The sequence below is a fragment of the Charadrius vociferus genome, unplaced genomic scaffold, assembly GCF_000708025.1.
Source record: "Charadrius vociferus isolate BGI_N301 unplaced genomic scaffold, ASM70802v2 scaffold532, whole genome shotgun sequence".
Taxonomy (NCBI): Eukaryota; Metazoa; Chordata; class Aves; order Charadriiformes; family Charadriidae; genus Charadrius; species Charadrius vociferus.
In genome coordinates, this window is record NW_009647271.1 from 226215 (window position 1) to 243023 (window position 16809).

A 16809-nucleotide genomic window follows, 5' to 3' on the forward strand; every position below is an offset into this window, starting at 1 on the left:
GGTCCTTTTTGTCATGGACTCGCCTGCCGCTGCTGCACACACCTCTTCCAAGCTGAGCTCAGGTGGAACTCGGTGTTTGTTGATGTCATGGAGGAGACGGCCATTGACGTGGCACCAAGGACACATGCCATCATTCAAGCTTGCACCAGCCTGCTTGGGAAGTCTCTTCAGTGGTGGTGCCGCAGTGGGAAGCATGAACAATGTTGGGAAGTTGAAACTCTCGGAGGAGAGCAGATTGCGGACTCTGGCTGGAGACCTAGGGAGGAAAGGCAAGAGATAGGAAACCATGGATTGCAACCATGGGATCTCCTTGGTGCCTCCCTTCTCCAGTTGGCTAGAGAGCCAACCCCACTTTATAGAGTGCCTAATGACAATGAGGCTAACTCTTGGGTGTCAGGCCACCTGCTACAATGGAAGTCTCCAGCCATATTAAGGATGAGATGTATCCTCCCACAGAGACTACAACCCACTAAACCTCCATTACCATCATCTTCCTCTTACACAGTGCTTGTCACACATGCTGTCAGTCAGGACCTAGCACTCAACTTTGGCCATGCTCATCACCTACAGAGTGAACGCCAGGCATGGAGGAAGGTGGGTGGTTTCTCCCGCTCAGTGGGTGGGTGGTTTCACCTCCTTGTCACTGCTCTGTGTTGAGCTTTAAGGTCTAGACTCAGATTTGTGGTGCTGGAGACCAGAATTTCACTTCAACTGTATTAAAACACATCCTTATAGACATAACTTCATCTCAGATGTGATTTGCTTCACCTGTGTCCTCACCACACTCTAGCAGGAGTGAGCTCATCTCCCCAGTTATCACCAGTTCAGGCTTTTCTCCATCCCACACCAAACTGTTCAGGACTTGCTTGACCTGTCTGTACCCCACAGACACCAATTTTGGCAGCATGTGCTGTGGAGCAGTCTCATGCATAGGCATAAGAGTAGGGAGGCAGCTTTAGTCAGGCAGAGCCGGTCCAGTGGGGATGCAACCATCCACCTCTGTGAGCCTGGTCACTTCAGCCTGCTCCTGGGATAAAGTGGGGAAGTCCACACCAGGCTGCATTGGCAAGAAGCACCTCTCTGTGGGTCTGCCGCTCCCTGAGACTTCCACAAAGTGACAATGTTTGGAATGGATTTATGCCCTGAACCACGGGCAAATGGACAGGGATGTGTCTGGTTGCCCCTCGGCAGCCAGAGGATGGTCCTGCACAACTGACACAGCCTGGCCCTTAGTAAACTCTGTTTTAAAAATAATGGGCGCATCACTTTACTGTTGGGCACCTGTGGCTGTCAGCAGATGCCACTGATTTAACTGCAACCTGCCAAAAGGAGCAGGTGGGAGGGTCAGCGAGAAGGCACGTGAGGACCCTCAAGGACAGAAAGGCATGATGGCTTCTTAGGTTTTCAGAGATGCTACGAGAAGACAAAGGCATTGGTGGTATAACTCTATGAGCACCAGGTGTGCACAGCAGTGGTACATCGACAGCTCCCTCCTGTTAGAAGGAGAAGCCTTGGTGCCTGGGGTACGCAGTGTGCCTGGCCCCGCTCCTCCCTGCCCTCCATCTCTCTTCCCCCTTCACACAACTCCCTCCATCCCCTCGTCCTCCTCCCAGCCACAACCACTGCTGCTTCCCTTTCAGACCCTCCCTAAGGACTCGGTGGGGCTCCAGCACTTTTCTCCAATGGCAGTCCCCCAGAGCAGGGCTGCAGCCTGGTGGTCCCTCACACCCCAGACCTGCAGCACCAGGAGCTGTGCATGTCCCAGACCGCCCCCCCCCCACACTTGGCTGTTTCAGCACACCAAGGAAGCCCCTCTTTCCCGGCTCAGCTTCCCAGGACGTGTACACTACCATGGTCATGTCCTGTGCAGAAGAGCTGGGGGCTGGCCTACATGATGGAGCAGGTGAAGCCACAGCACTCCTTGAGCAGGGTGAGGCCCGTTTTGGTCACGTATGGTGCAGAGGTTTGCTGCCCCCTGGAAGTCATTTTCTTCTCTTTGACAGGAGCTACGGAAAGAGGAATCAGTGTCTGCCTAGTGACAAGAGCACAGGCCCATCGCTTCTTCTTAGAGCTCCTTTCAGGGCTAATATGCTGACCCTCTTCTGACCCACAGCTGGGCATGAGCTTCTGCATCCAGGAGACACATCACCATGTGTGCTACAGGCACAGGGACCCTGGGCTGGAAATGCCTCCCACTGCACTGGGGAGGTGTTCCTCCAGCAATGATGGAGGCACAGGGAAGAGGGTAGACATCAGAGGCCATGAAGAAAGGAGGACTGGATGGATACCACAACTTGTGACCTTAGCTAGTGGCGTGATGAAATGCAAGGAGCTGGTTGGAAAGGGTCAGATTAAGTACATCAACCATAAAAAGACACCTACCCATCCACATTCTCATAGGACATGCTGGCTGGGAAATGCCAGGAGGGAAATGGAAGCGTAACATCTGTACCAATTCGGGATGTTTCCACAATGGGATCTCAAGCACCAGCAGGACCCAGTTGCCATTTCCCCACACCCTCCTCCAGCAACAGATGGCCTCCAAGTAAGCTAGCCCCATGCAGAGCAAAAAAATCTTGGGTATAGAGTCCTTAGGAAAGGGGAGAAACTGCCAGGGAGGTTCAATGCAAGGAATAAACCCCATCAACCACCTACTTGCTTTCTGGAGGTAGCTTTTGGAGAGCTTACTTTGCAGGAACTCTGCCATTTCCTTGTCTTCTTCCCTTTCCCTGTGAAAAAGAAATTGGTTAGCACTCAGGAAAGGAGCAGCAAGGCATTCAGGACCATCTGGCAAGGCATGACACAGATCAGAGGACAGACTGCACTCTCCACAGTGCAAGGAATTAATTGTACCCAACTACCTGAGCCTCTCAAACTCCACATCGTCCACCAGGAAATCCCGCGTTTCCACAAGCTTGTGTATCTGTTGTACCAGCTCCTCTTCCCTCTGCTTCTCCTCATTGGACTTCTCATTCTCTGCAGCACAAGGAACACAGTTAACACATCAACAGTGGCAATCCTACCCATGCCAAGGCCAAGCTTGCTCTGCTTCTGCTTGACCTGGGAGGGGGTGTGAGGGTCGGGGTAAAAGCCAACCCAAAGTAAGCACCTGGATCCAGACACAGGCTACTAAATAAGCAAAAACCTCATCCCAAGCCACCCTGGCTGGGAGGAGACTGCTCTGGTGTCATCGAATTTCGAATATTCAGTTTCTCGCCAAAAATTTCATGGGGCTGAGCACTGCAAGATGCAACTCTGAGCATTGCAGAGCAGAAGTGCCCTTCAACAAGGTGACTGCTCTGGTGGAAGATGACCACAGCTCCCCTGCAGTCTTCACCCTGCACTGCTGAAGAGGCTGTGTACTGGGTCTCAACGAGCTCAGAAATGTCAGACTCAGATGTCATCCTTTCGTCAAGATGTGCTTAACCTGCATTTCCCATGCCAGTACATCCAACCAGTCTCAGCTTGGCCCTGAGCTGGGTAGGGGTCCAGAGACCTCTAAGCCAGGTCCTCCATGTGGCTGAGAAACCAGCCAGGGGTTCAGGTGCGTAGGGAATTATCAACAATCTCAGATGCCTTGGGAACACCTCACACCACCATTTATCCCATACATACAGAGACATGAAAACCAATACAATCCACTGGGTTTTCTAGCTTTATTCCCTTGCTGAACACGGTCCCAGTGATCTCATCATCTACATCTGACTTTCAAACCACTGACAGCCCCATTCCCGCTCCAGCAACAAGGATGACCGCAAGTGTCTGCCAGGCTATTTTGAATGTGTTATCCTGGGTTGTCACCTGAACCCTTAGAGTGACCTACCTTGAGCACGGTGGGACCCACTGGTGCCACAGTCGGGCAGTGAGTTAGTGAAGACCTGAAAACTCCCACATGACTATGAAGTCATGACTTATATAAATGATGGTAAGTGGGATACATGAAGATGATAGAGATAGGGCTAAGGAGTGTTAAACATAAATGGAGAGCTACCTTAGGTGGAAACTATGACTGTCTGCGCTGCAACTATTTAATACCATTTCTGAATTCAGCATCCAGCTCCAAAATCAATCCAGCACAGGATGGATCAATCTCCAGTCTTCCTTCAGCTAAATAAAAACGCAGTGAAATTCACTGTATGGAGCAAACCCTGCAGGCTGGGTCTCAGCAGTTACCTAAACTATGTATTGATTTGTAGTTTAAAGTCTGCTATATATTGATCAGAGGTGCCACTGCAGGGGTCTGAGTAGGAGGAACTTCTCATAATCATCATGTTGTTAGAAATATCCCCAGCAAACAAAGGTTTCTCCTGAAGTTGTGGTCTTGTGCAGGGAGTGAGCTCGAGCTTCCTGGCAGAGAAAGCTGATCTGGACTGAGGTCTGGGCCACAGCTGTTGGTCTTCTACCATGAGGAGTTAATGCAAAGTCGCCAGGCCGTGGGCACTGACTCTGTGCAGCAGCTCCCACCCGCCTGGTGGGAACAGGAGCTCTTTACAGTGTCACCTGGATGTCATACAAATCAGAAACGTCAGGCTGTACACATACCTACCGGCTCTTTGGAGTTAATTAACAATCTGCATTCCTGAGCTAGAGCATGTCAGAGTTAACATACCTGCTGTGTAAACACTGCACCTTTTTTTTTTTTCCGACTTGCTGATGTCAGAGTCCATCATGACCACAATATCTCTCTGAATTATTAAAGGCACCTCAGTCTGGTGAGATTTCAAGCCACAGGTCTGGCTGAGCTCTGAGTAAGCACTGACGTGTTTGAATCTTTATCCGAACCAAAGTTCAACGCCCATTTTTACGAATGAGCTGCTGCTATAGTCTCACAAGACCAACGATTTGCAGGATTTTTCCAGCAGAGCCTGATTTGAGCCAAGTTATAAAGAAGACAAAAAGAGCATCCCTGATGCAAACAGCATTTCTGCTCTCAGCTGAATCTGGAAATGCTGAAAAGGATAGAAACGAAAGACCAAAGCAGATGAAGGAAATCCAGCCACATTTCTCACGCTTCAGAAAAGGCCCCGTTTACCTCTGGTCCTGAACCATCATTTAGGTCATCTTGTTTTATGAACTAGGTGTTTGAATTAAAAGCCCACATGAGATTTGGGTCTACGTTTTGCAAGCAGCTCCTGTTTTTATGGCAGAATCCTCCCCTCCCCTGCCTGAACCTCCCTCTGGATGCAGCCAGGCTGTGTTAAACTCATCAAGACCTGCATATTAAGCAGCAGTTGGGCTCTAACTGTGTGCTGGTGATTCACAAACACACACAGCATAGCGGAACTACGGCATTAGGAAGGGTCAAGGTTTCCTACCACCCTTGGCTTTGAGATAACCTTGGGTAAAGAACTGATGAGCTGAGCTGCTGCTCTGGGAAACAGATGTGCACAGCTGCTCCCTTGTCTGCATCCAGACATCGCCCCCTGCAACACATTCATTGCTCTCGGTGAGTGCAGCATCTTCAGAGAGATACTTGCGGTGATCCAGATCTTAATGCTTGGATGGGTACAAATAAGCAGGGATACGTCTCCCATCCGGTTCCGAAAATACACATAAAGTCCTTAGTGGGGCGGAATGAGGATGTCCTAGGAGAAGGCACAGCCTTATGACCAGTGATGGACCAGCTTGTGGGGAAGCCTTTCTTGCTCGTTCTCATCCCTGAGCTGTTTGGTGTGCGCATTCGTTTGAATACTTTGGCTGAGGGGGATCACTTAGAGAAACGAGGTTTGGCCTTTCCTGGACTGTGAAGGGTCAAGGGTGGCTCTGGCTGCGACAGGCACATGGAGGGTCACTGGTCATGGTAAGGAGGAGGACAAAAGCGGCGTTTCCTTCCAGCTGAAGTTTTCACATATGTTCCCCTGGACTGTTTGCCTCTTTTCAATATCCTGAATGGTGAATCCACCTAAATCAGGGACATCACTGTACCCCTTTGGCATGACATTCCCCTAGCACCCATCCTACCCTGGCGGCAACCAGGAACCCTTCCCTGGCAGCTGTTGCCATCTGCCCCATCACTGACACGCATTTCTGACATGGCCACAGCCATGTTTTTCACTGTTTTTCATGTACTCGAGGCCATCTTCCCTCCTGCTGCCTCCAAAGGGAGCCCTCCACGGTGTGGTCTGACAACGTCCCCTGCTCGTCCTCTGAACTCGTTTGAGAATCCTCCTTAGTGTGCGTGGCAGGTCCCACTGTGTTGGCATTCACTGCCACCTCACTCAACTCCTGCCGTCCTCCTATACGAGACCTTTTCCTCAAAGGACTCATGTTTTTTCTCCTTTTCTGTTTCCTCTGCCTTTCAGCCCAGGCCTGGACAAGGACTCCCCGGCAGCAAGCAGCAAACCTCCCAAGAAAGATCTCAGCTCAGACCCAAGAAGTCACACTTCTTGGTGCTCCCGCACCGCCTGCAGCAGCAGTGTCTCTGAGAGCATCCCGGGCTGGGAGCCATTCAAGAGCTTCTTGTATATCATGGAAACCTTTCTGCTGATGGCAGCGGCAGGGTGCAGCTCTCTGAACCTTTACAAAGCCTTACCTGGAAGGGCTATGAGTTGTTGAAGCTCTTTTTTCAGCCGGCTGATTTCTTTGCAAAGTTGAATGTCATCCATCCTGCAAAGAGACAAATGAAACCACTGAGGGAAAGATTGGGAGAGAAAAGGTTCAAAAACTCCAGAGCAACACTCAACCAACGCTGGAAGGCGACGTGCTCAGCGCCCGCGGCGGGGAGCACAGATTTACCTGCCTGCCCATGGGAAACTGCAGCCCACTTCATCCAGCTTTTGTTGGAGCTACACGGGTTGTATCACTGGTTGTTGGCAAAGAAAAGGATTCATTGCTCTAATGACAATGAAGCCTTATTAAAACCTGGCACATCCACCATGTAATAGCAGCTGTGTTTCTCCTTCTCCCCCAAAATAATCCCCAAACAGCAAAATCCAGAAACAAATGGAAGCTGCTGCCACATAAAAAGATCTGATATTTTCATGCTGCCTTTCTGCAGAATTGAAAAAAGGTAGAAAAATGAAACACAACAGAGGGGGAAGATGTGCAAACTTTGCAGGGGTCCGCTGAGAAACAAGGTCATTTCAACTGGAGGAAAGGACCCTGCCGAAGCCGCAGGCAATGAAAGAATCTCTGGCTCAAACCACACGACAGCAGCAAGATACCGATCAGGACGGGTTCAACTCAAATGTCAGTGGCAGCTGCTGATGGAGCGGAGGGAGGATGCATGGCCCTGTCTGTGCTGGAGGCAGTTTGATAATGTCTCAGAACCACCACAGACACTCATCCCCTCCATGGGTGTACTGCCTCAAGTGCCTCTTGCTGCTCACTAGGGCTGGCAGAGAAGGCTTAACTCTTAATTTATTTATTGATTTGTTTTTAAAAATCACATGCCTATGCCCTCGCTAAAGCCCTGCTTGGATAGGACTGAGGAATGATGGTGTCTGGACATGAGCAGCATCAGCGCTTCAGTTTGAAGAGTTTTATGCACTCACCCAAGGTGAGGGAAACCCCAAGAGCAGACAGTGCTCACGGCTGAGACCTCCCTCTACCATGAACCAAGCCATCCCTGAGGATCTACCCTGGGTAGGTGACACACCGAAGATGAGACAAGTCACAACTCCGATAGCCTGCAGTGCTGCCCCTGGTCTGCAGGCCATGCTCCCTACCTCCTGACCTCTCTCACGCCAGCAGCCTCTTGACTTTAGATACCTCTTTGCTTTATTGTTGAGGCTCTTTTCCTCAAAGTCCTCCTGATTTCTGCCAGCAATTCATAAGCACAGCGACCCAAGGGCTGCCAAGCCCTGTCTATCCTTCCAGCAGTCTCTAAGGTTGCATCAGCCTAGGGCCAACCTTGGCCAGCCACATCTCCAACCAAAGCATGACAAGACCAACCCATCTGACACTTTTCCTTCTGCTCTGAGCCCTCCCTGGGCTCCTTACACATAATCCTTCACTGGGAAGATTAGGAAAAGCCTAATGCTGCTCTGACGTGTCCTTGGCATAGTCCAGCCAACCAGCAGCTGGTGAAGCACCATTTCCTTGGCATTAAGGTACCTGGGAACTCAAATCCTTCATCAGGGATTTTGACTGTGGTCCCATTTAAGAAGAGTTTTTACAAGCCCCCCCCAAAGATATGTATTGGCAGTACTCTATGAAGTGCCACCCTGTGGCAATGCGTGAAATCTCCTGATCAGGGTTTGACTGTTGAGCTGGGATTTGGGATGCTTTTCTCCTTTCTCCAGGCTTACCTTGGTACGGGTGAGCCACCCTGGCCAGACCATCCAGCATCTTCCCACCTCTGTTACCTGGCCTGAAGCTAGAAGAAAGTGTCTAAGTGTCTCCATCCAAAATCCAGCCCCAGATTTTCCAGGCGTAACAGTCTTCCATGGCCCCAGAATCAGAAATTGCTCAACTGGTGCATCCACGAAGCAGCTCCTTCATTGACACATCAGTCCTCACACTCTTGATACACATCTTCCAGCAGCTTGGAGACAGCAACAGCACCAGAAGCCCCATGGCAGAGGGACTGGGGTCAGGCAGCACATTCAGATGGTGCTGAGTAGGTCCACCAGCAGAAAAGGGTTGGACTAGATGATCTCCAGAGGTCCCTTCCAACCCTAACAATTCTGTGAATTCTGTGAATTCTGTGAAAAGGGGGTTCCCATCATCACCTTGAGGTAGATGCGGACACCCTGGCTGTCCAGGACCATTTCCTTATGCAACTAACCCACTGATATCTCAGAAACACCTGTATCTAAGGTGTTCCTAGACCTTAGATACTTGTGACCGCAGCCCTGGATGTTTTAGACAACAGATATGGGTGCTGAACCATGAGCAGTTTGTGCTGGGAAAATATCTGGTGGCGCAAACCTCTCAGCTGGATAGCAGATGGGTCCATACAGAGTTTGGCCCTGTGCTGCCCTGTGCATAGTGCCTTGCCTACACGGGGTGGGGAGCGTTTGCCCCCATTAAACATCATGTTCACTGAGCAGTTTCGTGACGTAGCTGATAAGCACCAACACCACAGGGCACAGCAGTCAACCTGTCTGGACTGAGCCTCCAAGAGGAGCAGCATAACCAAATGTTGACTGTGAGGAATCAGACAATCCGTTTTGCACCTAGACAGAAGCAACATACATCCCCCTAAGTCCTAGCAAGCACCCCAGCATCTTAGCATGAGCTTCCCAAGGTTGTCCAAGCTTTTGATGCAGAAGGACTCCTTGGACACTTTGCAGGGCACATGGGAAATTGTCCAACCTGGAAGAGCACAGCTGAGGTTTCTAGCAAGCTCCATGGTCGTGAGTGATGAGAAACCCTAACACATGATCTGTGTCTACAGGTAATACCTGATTGACTTCTGAGTGGGTGCCACCTTGAACAGATGTGCCTTTGGTTCCCTTTGAAGAGTGCGTTACTAAAAGCCCTGTCTGCATCTTCAATAATCCTGCTGGTCCTTCCACTGAGTCATGACGTCCACCCCTTCTGGGATGAGTCATATGTGCTGGAGCTACTTGAAGATGCAGCTTTGTCAGCTGAACCGAGGACACCAGAAAAATTAATAAGGGAAGGGAAAATAAACAGACTGACGAAGAGGGATTTTGCGAGATGCTGCTGTAGGAGGAGATCATCTCAGGCGGAGGAGAAGACTTCCTCTTGGCTCTGTCAGATTTTTGCTCCATCTGACAGTGTCTTCATTTGTTTGCACACCACACTGAGCAGGTCCACTGATGTCAATGTCTGGGAGCTGCACGTGGAGAACAGGGAGGTCCGTTTGTCCTTTCATTGCCTGCTCATAGTCCTATGGTGGTTAAGCCCTGAGCTTGTACAAAGAGCACCGGCGGGGAGGTCTGCACGAGACACATGGGCAATAGGCTGATTGCTAGCGATACACTTATTAAAATTAAAATAAACAGTCAAATGATAAGTGAAATATTATTAAAAATAAATTGGAATTTAATTCTGTAAAAACTGATAACGAGAATAATAAATGGGCAATAATAAAAATTCTCATTTCAATAAAACTTGGGCGAGATTGCAAAGACAAGCACCCAGGAGGCTGCTGCCGCAGCTGAGATGATTACTTCTGCCCCCGGTGATAAAACGTATGGCGGCATCAGCCATAGCCACACAACCCCGGTCTGGCCCCGGGGCACAGATCAGAGCTCTGAGCAGGTGAGGTGCAGAGCTGAACCTCCCACGGGAATTTCAGACCTTTCTTTTTGCCCTATAAAAGGAGAAATATTGGGAGCTTCATCGTCTTCCACAGCACAGATGTTTCAGAAATGTTGGAACGTTTTAGTTTGCCATTTCCAACAAGAAAACACTGATCGCTATCAACTGACCAGATGGGTCACTCCTCCATTTGGCAGCACATCAGTGGAGATGTCCATCACCCTCAGCCCCACAGTCCCACCGAGCCTGAATATTACATTTTTTTCCCCGCATTGGGAAAAAAAGCCCCTTTCAGCCCCAGGTCCCCAAACTTTTTAACCCTGTTCTGCCGAACCCAGGTCTGGGGATCCCTCCTCAGCCGCAGCGATGCCCAGGGAAGCCTTTCCCTGCCTTGCAGAGCCGTGCTCCTCCCCGCTGCTGCTCTCCGATGCTTGAGCTCCCCACGGCCTCTCCAAACCACTCAGACATGTAACCCTGCCATTTCCAAACTTCCAAGTGATCACTTCTGCAGCCGTGCCCACCCCAGTACGTGGTTTCTGTAGGTGATTTCCTTTCGTTTTCCAAGGGCAAGCCAAGAAGAAAACAAACAAAGGGATAAGAAAAAGCAAGAGATGTGAGTTTTTGACAGCACCTGTGAGATTTAGGTATCGGTTGCCATGGAAAGCATTTAAGAACTACACTTTTTATGATTTCCAAAAATCCTTTTCAACAATATATTCAAGGGGAACTGTGCTTCAAAGAGGTCATCACTCCAAATCTGAGCCTCTAAACCACCGTCCAGCTCAAAGCTTCCCCAGACAGCAGATTTACACAGGTATTTCTGGGCTTCGGTGATGCCTGTAGTGCAGGTACCAGCGGGGACCCAGACACATTAAAGAAGGCAGCATACGGAGTGCTGCAGCCCAATAAATATGATTTTTGCCATTGCTAGCAAAAGATCCCAGGCTTTGTGTTGACCTGACAGCATGGGATCTCAGGACTGGGCTGACTATAGCAATTTAGAGGTATTAAAAAGCTTAATCTACCCAGACTATGAATGCCAGTCAGTCCTTTTCCTCCCAGACCATAAAATCTCCTAATATACCCAGGGGAAATTTTCTTTAGCACTCTAAGTGCTGGTTAGTACCACTGCAACACAGGGACTATTTGATTGCCTTAAATAAGAAAGGCCTACAGATTTTTACCCCAAAACTGCTTTGGTTATTGAAATGGTCCCTCCTCATCTCGCTGCAAAGACCGTGAAGAGCAGGGTGCTGCATGGAGACAGGCATCAGGCACCGATGGAGGTCCAGCCCCAAGGCCAGTCCAGCCCCAGATGTGTCCCGACGTCCCTCAGCAGCAAGGGGATGGAGGAGAAAAGGAGGAGCTGGGAGGATGCATAATACTTTGATATAGGGAGAGTAAACTGTGGTCGTGTGGCTGTCCACCATCCAGAGATCTGTGTGCTGGGGCAACGTGATCTCTCCAGAGTGCAGCAATGAGCCACCAAACCTCAGGTCCCTTCCCAAGCCCAGCCCAAGAGTGGTGTGTCGAGGAAGAGTATGGACCCGCTGGGAAGATGGGGTGCCTGTGGTTGAATATGGAAACATTCAGTCTAGTTAAACCCGTGTCATACGCTCTGTCTGCATGGAAACAGGCTGGCTCACATCACCACAGCATCGGTGGCAGCTTTGTAACAGGGACCTGTTCAAACCCCTTCTAAGAGCAAGGCCAGAGCAGTGGGAGAGGCTGCGCTTCCAGGCAGAAAATGAGATGGAAAGTGGCCTCAGGTCTGCTCATCCCCAGGGAAGATCCACGTTTGATCAGGCAGGGAGAAGACGCTGGGGTGACCCTGGGAAGGGGGAACAGCGTGGGAGGTACTCACATGTACCGCAGCTCGGACTCCCTCCTCACCAGGATCTCCCTGATCCTCTCAATTTTGAAGAGCTCTCCTTCGATGTCGTCAATGGTGGTGGTGGAGTCAGCCATGGAAACAATCTCATCCTCTGCAAAAGAAACGGGAGCCACGTTAGCCAGCAGGAGACGCTAAACATGTGCTGAGGACAACAGGGACCAAAGGGCTGTCACGGGGACCCCCCTGCAAACACCAGACCAGCACAACCACTAACCCTGCTGGGTGCTGCAAGAGGAGACAGTCCAACGGGCAGATGGAAAGGCACCAACATAGGGAAGGGCATTGAACTGCCCATGACTGTGTTTTGCCTCTATTTATGCTTTCTCCAGGCTGGGCACTGGAGCAGGTCTGCTCACAGCTCTGTTACCATCAAAGCCGGCTCGGCTGGCTGAGCGCAGCTCCAAGCACACATGCAATATGCATGAAGTCTCTGCATGAAAGAGGACCTCAGAGGCCAGCAGGCCACCTCATCTGAGCTTGCAGCTCTCTGAGCCTTACAAATGAGCATTATTTTGCCTGCTTGTGCTGGCTTTGCAGCACACCCTGCTCACACCAGTGTTGTGCTGGGCTCTCCACTGCTGAGAAAGCCCCAAGTTTCCAGGGATCTTCCCCTCTGCTGAACAGCAAGAGGCCAAGGGAGCTAAAAACTGCTGCTCTTCCTTTTTCCAGACCCACATAAGCCTCAGGGATCTCCAGCACATGGACAGACGCCTAGAGACGTGAGCCTGCCCTCCAGTATCATAGAATCATAGAATGGTTTGGGGTGGAATGGACCTTTAAAGCCATCTAGTCCAACCCCTGCCATAAGCAGGGACATCTTCAACTAGATCAGGTTTTTCAACTAGATGGGGCTCAGAGCCCCATCCAACCTGCCCTTCAACTCTTCCAGGGATGGGGCAGCCATCACCTCTCTGGGCAACCTGGGCCAGTGTCTCACCACCCTCAGCGTAAAAAATTTCCTTACATCACCTCTAAATTTACCCTCTTTTAGTTTAAAACCATGATCTGTTACTCTGTCGCAACAGGCCTAAAAACATCGTCCCCAGTATGTGCCAGGATGGAACGCTGGGCCCATATAGCACAGAGGGGCCTCCTAAGGAGTCGTGGAGGTGAAGCTCCCATAGCTGGTCCCTTTCCATCCCAGGCTGGATGAAGACACCCCATGAAGACACAGGGGAAAAAAGCCCCTGTGGTACCCAGCAGGCCAGTTCGGCTTCCTCATCCTCTGGAGTGCTGAGCATCATCTCTATAACCCATTTGGGGAAACTGAGGCAGGGAAAGGGGATGTCACTTGCTCAGGGCAAGAGGCAAGAGCCTCACCACAAAATGCGGGGAAAAAGGGTTGTAATGTATATTTTAGAAGAACACAGTGGCAAGGCCAGGGACAGATGGGACAAGAGCCCAGCAACCTCAATCCGTTGCTCTGACCACCAGCTCTCCCTCACCGCCCCCCAGATTACACACAGATGTCCCTCTGATGTCCCACAGGTTTGCACAAGACTGTCACACTGATTTACACCAGGATGCTGTGCTGAGTCAAACAGTGCCTGCGAGCCTGCACGTCCCACAGCGGCTCCCAGCCCGTTTTATGGAGACAGCTGAGGGACAGCCAGCTCCCCCCTCCCAGCCTCGGCTGGCTCTCGCAGACACATCACAGCTTGTTATCAGTGACACGCAGCAGCGCATTTATCACGCGCAGGCTAATCTGGCTGTCCTGTGATGTACACACAGCACAGGTTGGGGAGAGGGGGCTCAGCAGCTACAGCAAAGCCAGGCTATGAGAATATATTAAAAATTACATACATCAAGGGCATATTCTGCTTCCTTTGAATTTCCACAGGACACATCTCTCCAAGACTTGGCCTTCTGGCAGCCTAGGGACATTCCCCATCTAGAGAGAGGGAAAAGCCCAGCCCAGGAGCACCAGCTCCGGGAGCAGGATTTTCCGGGCAGCCAAGGTCTGGGAACCGTAGATGTCGGAGCTGGAGCGTGCGGTTGGGGATCCCAAATGGGACCCAGGCCGGTGCTGAGGGTTACAGGGCAGGGAGGCCTTAAGGCACAAGGCAAAACACTCTGCACTCACTGGTCCTCTACCTGTCATGTAAAACTGCTTGAGAAATCATTCTCAGTGAGGCATGTTTCCAAAGCTGCTGGCAGAAAAGGTTTAATAGTGGAAATGTGAGTGGTTTGGGTTAGCGTGACTGGTTTGGAGAACAGTTTTCCGCTGTTTCTGGCTTACAAACTCATGAGGACTACTTGGAGATTATCTCCCTCTTCCCCTCACCACAGAGGCCGCATTCAGCCAACGCCAGCCTGCTGAATCCTCCACCGTCCCCCACTCTAAACTGTCAGGATGCTCTCAGGGACCAGTGCCTGCTCAGGACAGACCAACAAATACATGGGTTGGACAAAGGTGTGGGGTTGGATGCACTGCCCTCCATCAGCTCTTGCTCAATGCCTCTGCTGCAAATTTGCACCGAAACCCTCCCGGAGCTTTGTTTCTATGGGCCTGAAAGGGGTTGCTAAGGGACCGGACTGTGGTTGCTACAGGACCGGGATGCGGTTGCTACAAGATCAGGATGTGGTTGCTAGGGGACCACACTGTGGTTGCTACGGGACCGGGATGGCGAGGTCCCTCATCCCAAGCATCCTGCTGCTCTGCCACCCCAGAGCTCCTCTCGCCGCACCCGCACCCAGCACCGCCGAGGCCATGCGCCGGGGACAGGCAGCGTCTCCCCGCAGATGACAGGGGGCACGCAGGTAACGACACAGACGAAGGCACAGACGGTACAGCCGGCGTGTGCTTGTAGGCAGCCACTCCCTGGGGTTCGGCTGTACTTCAGCGCAGCTCGAGACCTGTCAGGAAAAAGCCGCACTGCTCTAAGTGTCGCTTCTGCGAATAGGCTGTAAGCACAAGGCTGATTACAGATGCGCCAATAAACAAAGATAGGAGCTTACTGCAGCCTTCATTAACTGAGGACAAACCTAACGATCCCTAGAAGACAGAGGTGGGTCTGGGGGAGGGGGACTCACTCCTGGCCTGGGTGGGTGGGTGAACAACTCAGAATGTCTTTGATCACTGGTGGCACAAGTATTCGGCTGAGGTTATCAGCCAGCTGTTTCCCCGTGGGTGAGTGCAAGGGTTTGAACCAGCTGTCAGCATCGCTTCTTCTCCCTTCTCATCTCAGAACCTCATTAGCAGAAGCCATCCCAGACGGGAGAGGTGAATCCTCGCCTGTGTACACGAAGGGAGGAGGTGGCAGTGCTGGGTTGCTCTCCCCTGTTGTGGCAGGAGGCTGGGATGTAATTTTAGCCCATAGGCAGCTGCCTGCAAGCACGAGAAAGCTCTGGGTGGGTCCCATCAGAGGCAGGGAATATGGTGTGGCTGGGACCACCCTGCCCAAAACGAGCTGCCCTCATGCATTCTCCCAAAGCCACCTTTCTGTAGGACACTTCCCGGCAGCCTCCTGTGAAATAGGGACAGCGGACAGGTCTACACCACACAGCAGAGCAATGGCTGCAGGACTCGAGCTGGAAGCTCCTCAGCCTTTGGCTGTACCTTTGGGTGGTGTGGCTGGGGTCATGGGCACTCTGTGTCACTCAGGCAAGACGTGTCCTCAGGCATGCCAGGGAACTGCTCACCAAAGAGCTTAGACATGAAGCTCTAAGGGGAGAGCCGTGTGCCTGGAACTGCTTAATTCAGGGCAGAAGCACAGGGAGAGCAGTCCCAGGTCACTGCTCCTGCAAAATGAAGCCCATGAACCCTGGGAGGGAGCACCTGGACAAGAGGACACAGAGCTATGCCTCTGCACCAAAACCATCCACTAAACCTCACGAGAAACCAATGAATCCATACAGGTGACAAATTGGCAGCTGGTAGGATGGGAAGATGAACTTGCTCATGGAGCATCTGCCCAGGACCACAGGTCATCATGCCAAGACCTGAACATCTGAGTGAGGGCAGGGGCTGGAGCACAGGACAGATGGGGAGAGGCTGAGAGAAGCAGGTTGAAGAGTTGTTGAGACACTGCAACAGGGATCAGAGACGTTTTGGGATACCTGCTGGACAAGGCTGTGAGCAACACGATCTACTGAGCCTGCTCTGAGCAAGGGGTTGAACACAGTATCTCCAGAGGTCCCTCCCGATCCAAATTCCTCTGCAATTCCATGTAATGAGATCAGTCTGTGACAACCAACTGGGATGTGTGTGGATCTTCCCTGCTAGCTCAGGAGATGCTTTCTGCAGGCAGATACAGGGTGATGCCGAGTTCCCAAACCCCCACAGCTACAGGCATGGACCAGATCACAGCTTTCCTGAGATGGTGGTGAGACCAAAGGGCATTGTGCACCCATGAACCTGTGTGACAGCAGCGACACCATACAGCAGTCGCAAACGGCAAGGGCAGACACTCCGAGTTCCCAAGGGATTAAAACCCGGCACATCCTGCAAGCAGACAGCTGGGCAAAAGATTTCCCTGGAGATGGTTTCGCTAAAGCTGAGAATGGGTTTCTTACACCTTCCCTACGTGCCCGGCACCAGCGAGGGCCTAAGGCAGGGATGTCAACATTATTAAAGCTATGATCAAACTCCTGGTCCTGAGTCTCCCTTTGGGGATGGAGAGGGATGACACCCATGATGACTCCCATGCCCACGGGTCCCTGTGCTCCCACAGCTGCACACGTGACAGTGGAGCCAGACGCAGAAATCAATCCCACGCTGCCCGAGCAGAAGGACCCCCGAC

The 16809-nt window shown here is 51.4% G+C and overlaps 1 protein-coding gene across 1 annotated transcript; it reads right to left on the reverse strand.

Annotated features, from left to right (window-relative positions):
* Nucleotides 1–1887: 1887 nt before the first annotated feature.
* LOC104281951 (uncharacterized protein C16orf45-like) lies at nucleotides 1888–14779 on the reverse strand. Its single transcript, XM_009880016.1, has 6 exons — nucleotides 14755–14779; nucleotides 12038–12158; nucleotides 6533–6606; nucleotides 2862–2976; nucleotides 2656–2729; nucleotides 1888–2006 (listed from the first exon to the last, which is right to left on the reverse strand). Exons 1-6 carry the CDS (start codon nucleotides 14777–14779, stop codon nucleotides 1888–1890), a joined length of 528 nt encoding a protein of 175 aa, XP_009878318.1.
* Nucleotides 14780–16809: the final 2030 nt, after the last annotated feature.

Coding starts and splice junctions, on each gene's coding strand:
- LOC104281951 (XM_009880016.1), bottom strand. CDS start 14,779: ATGGCCTCGGCGGTGCTGGGTGCGG. Junction 12,159..14,754: donor CTCGGCGGTGCTGGGTGCGG/GTGCGGCGAGAG, acceptor TTTCTTTTGCAG/AGGATGAGATTGTTTCCATG. Junction 2,007..2,655: donor AAGCTACCTCCAGAAAGCAA/GTAGGTGGTTGA, acceptor CTCTTTCCGTAG/CTCCTGTCAAAGAGAAGAAA.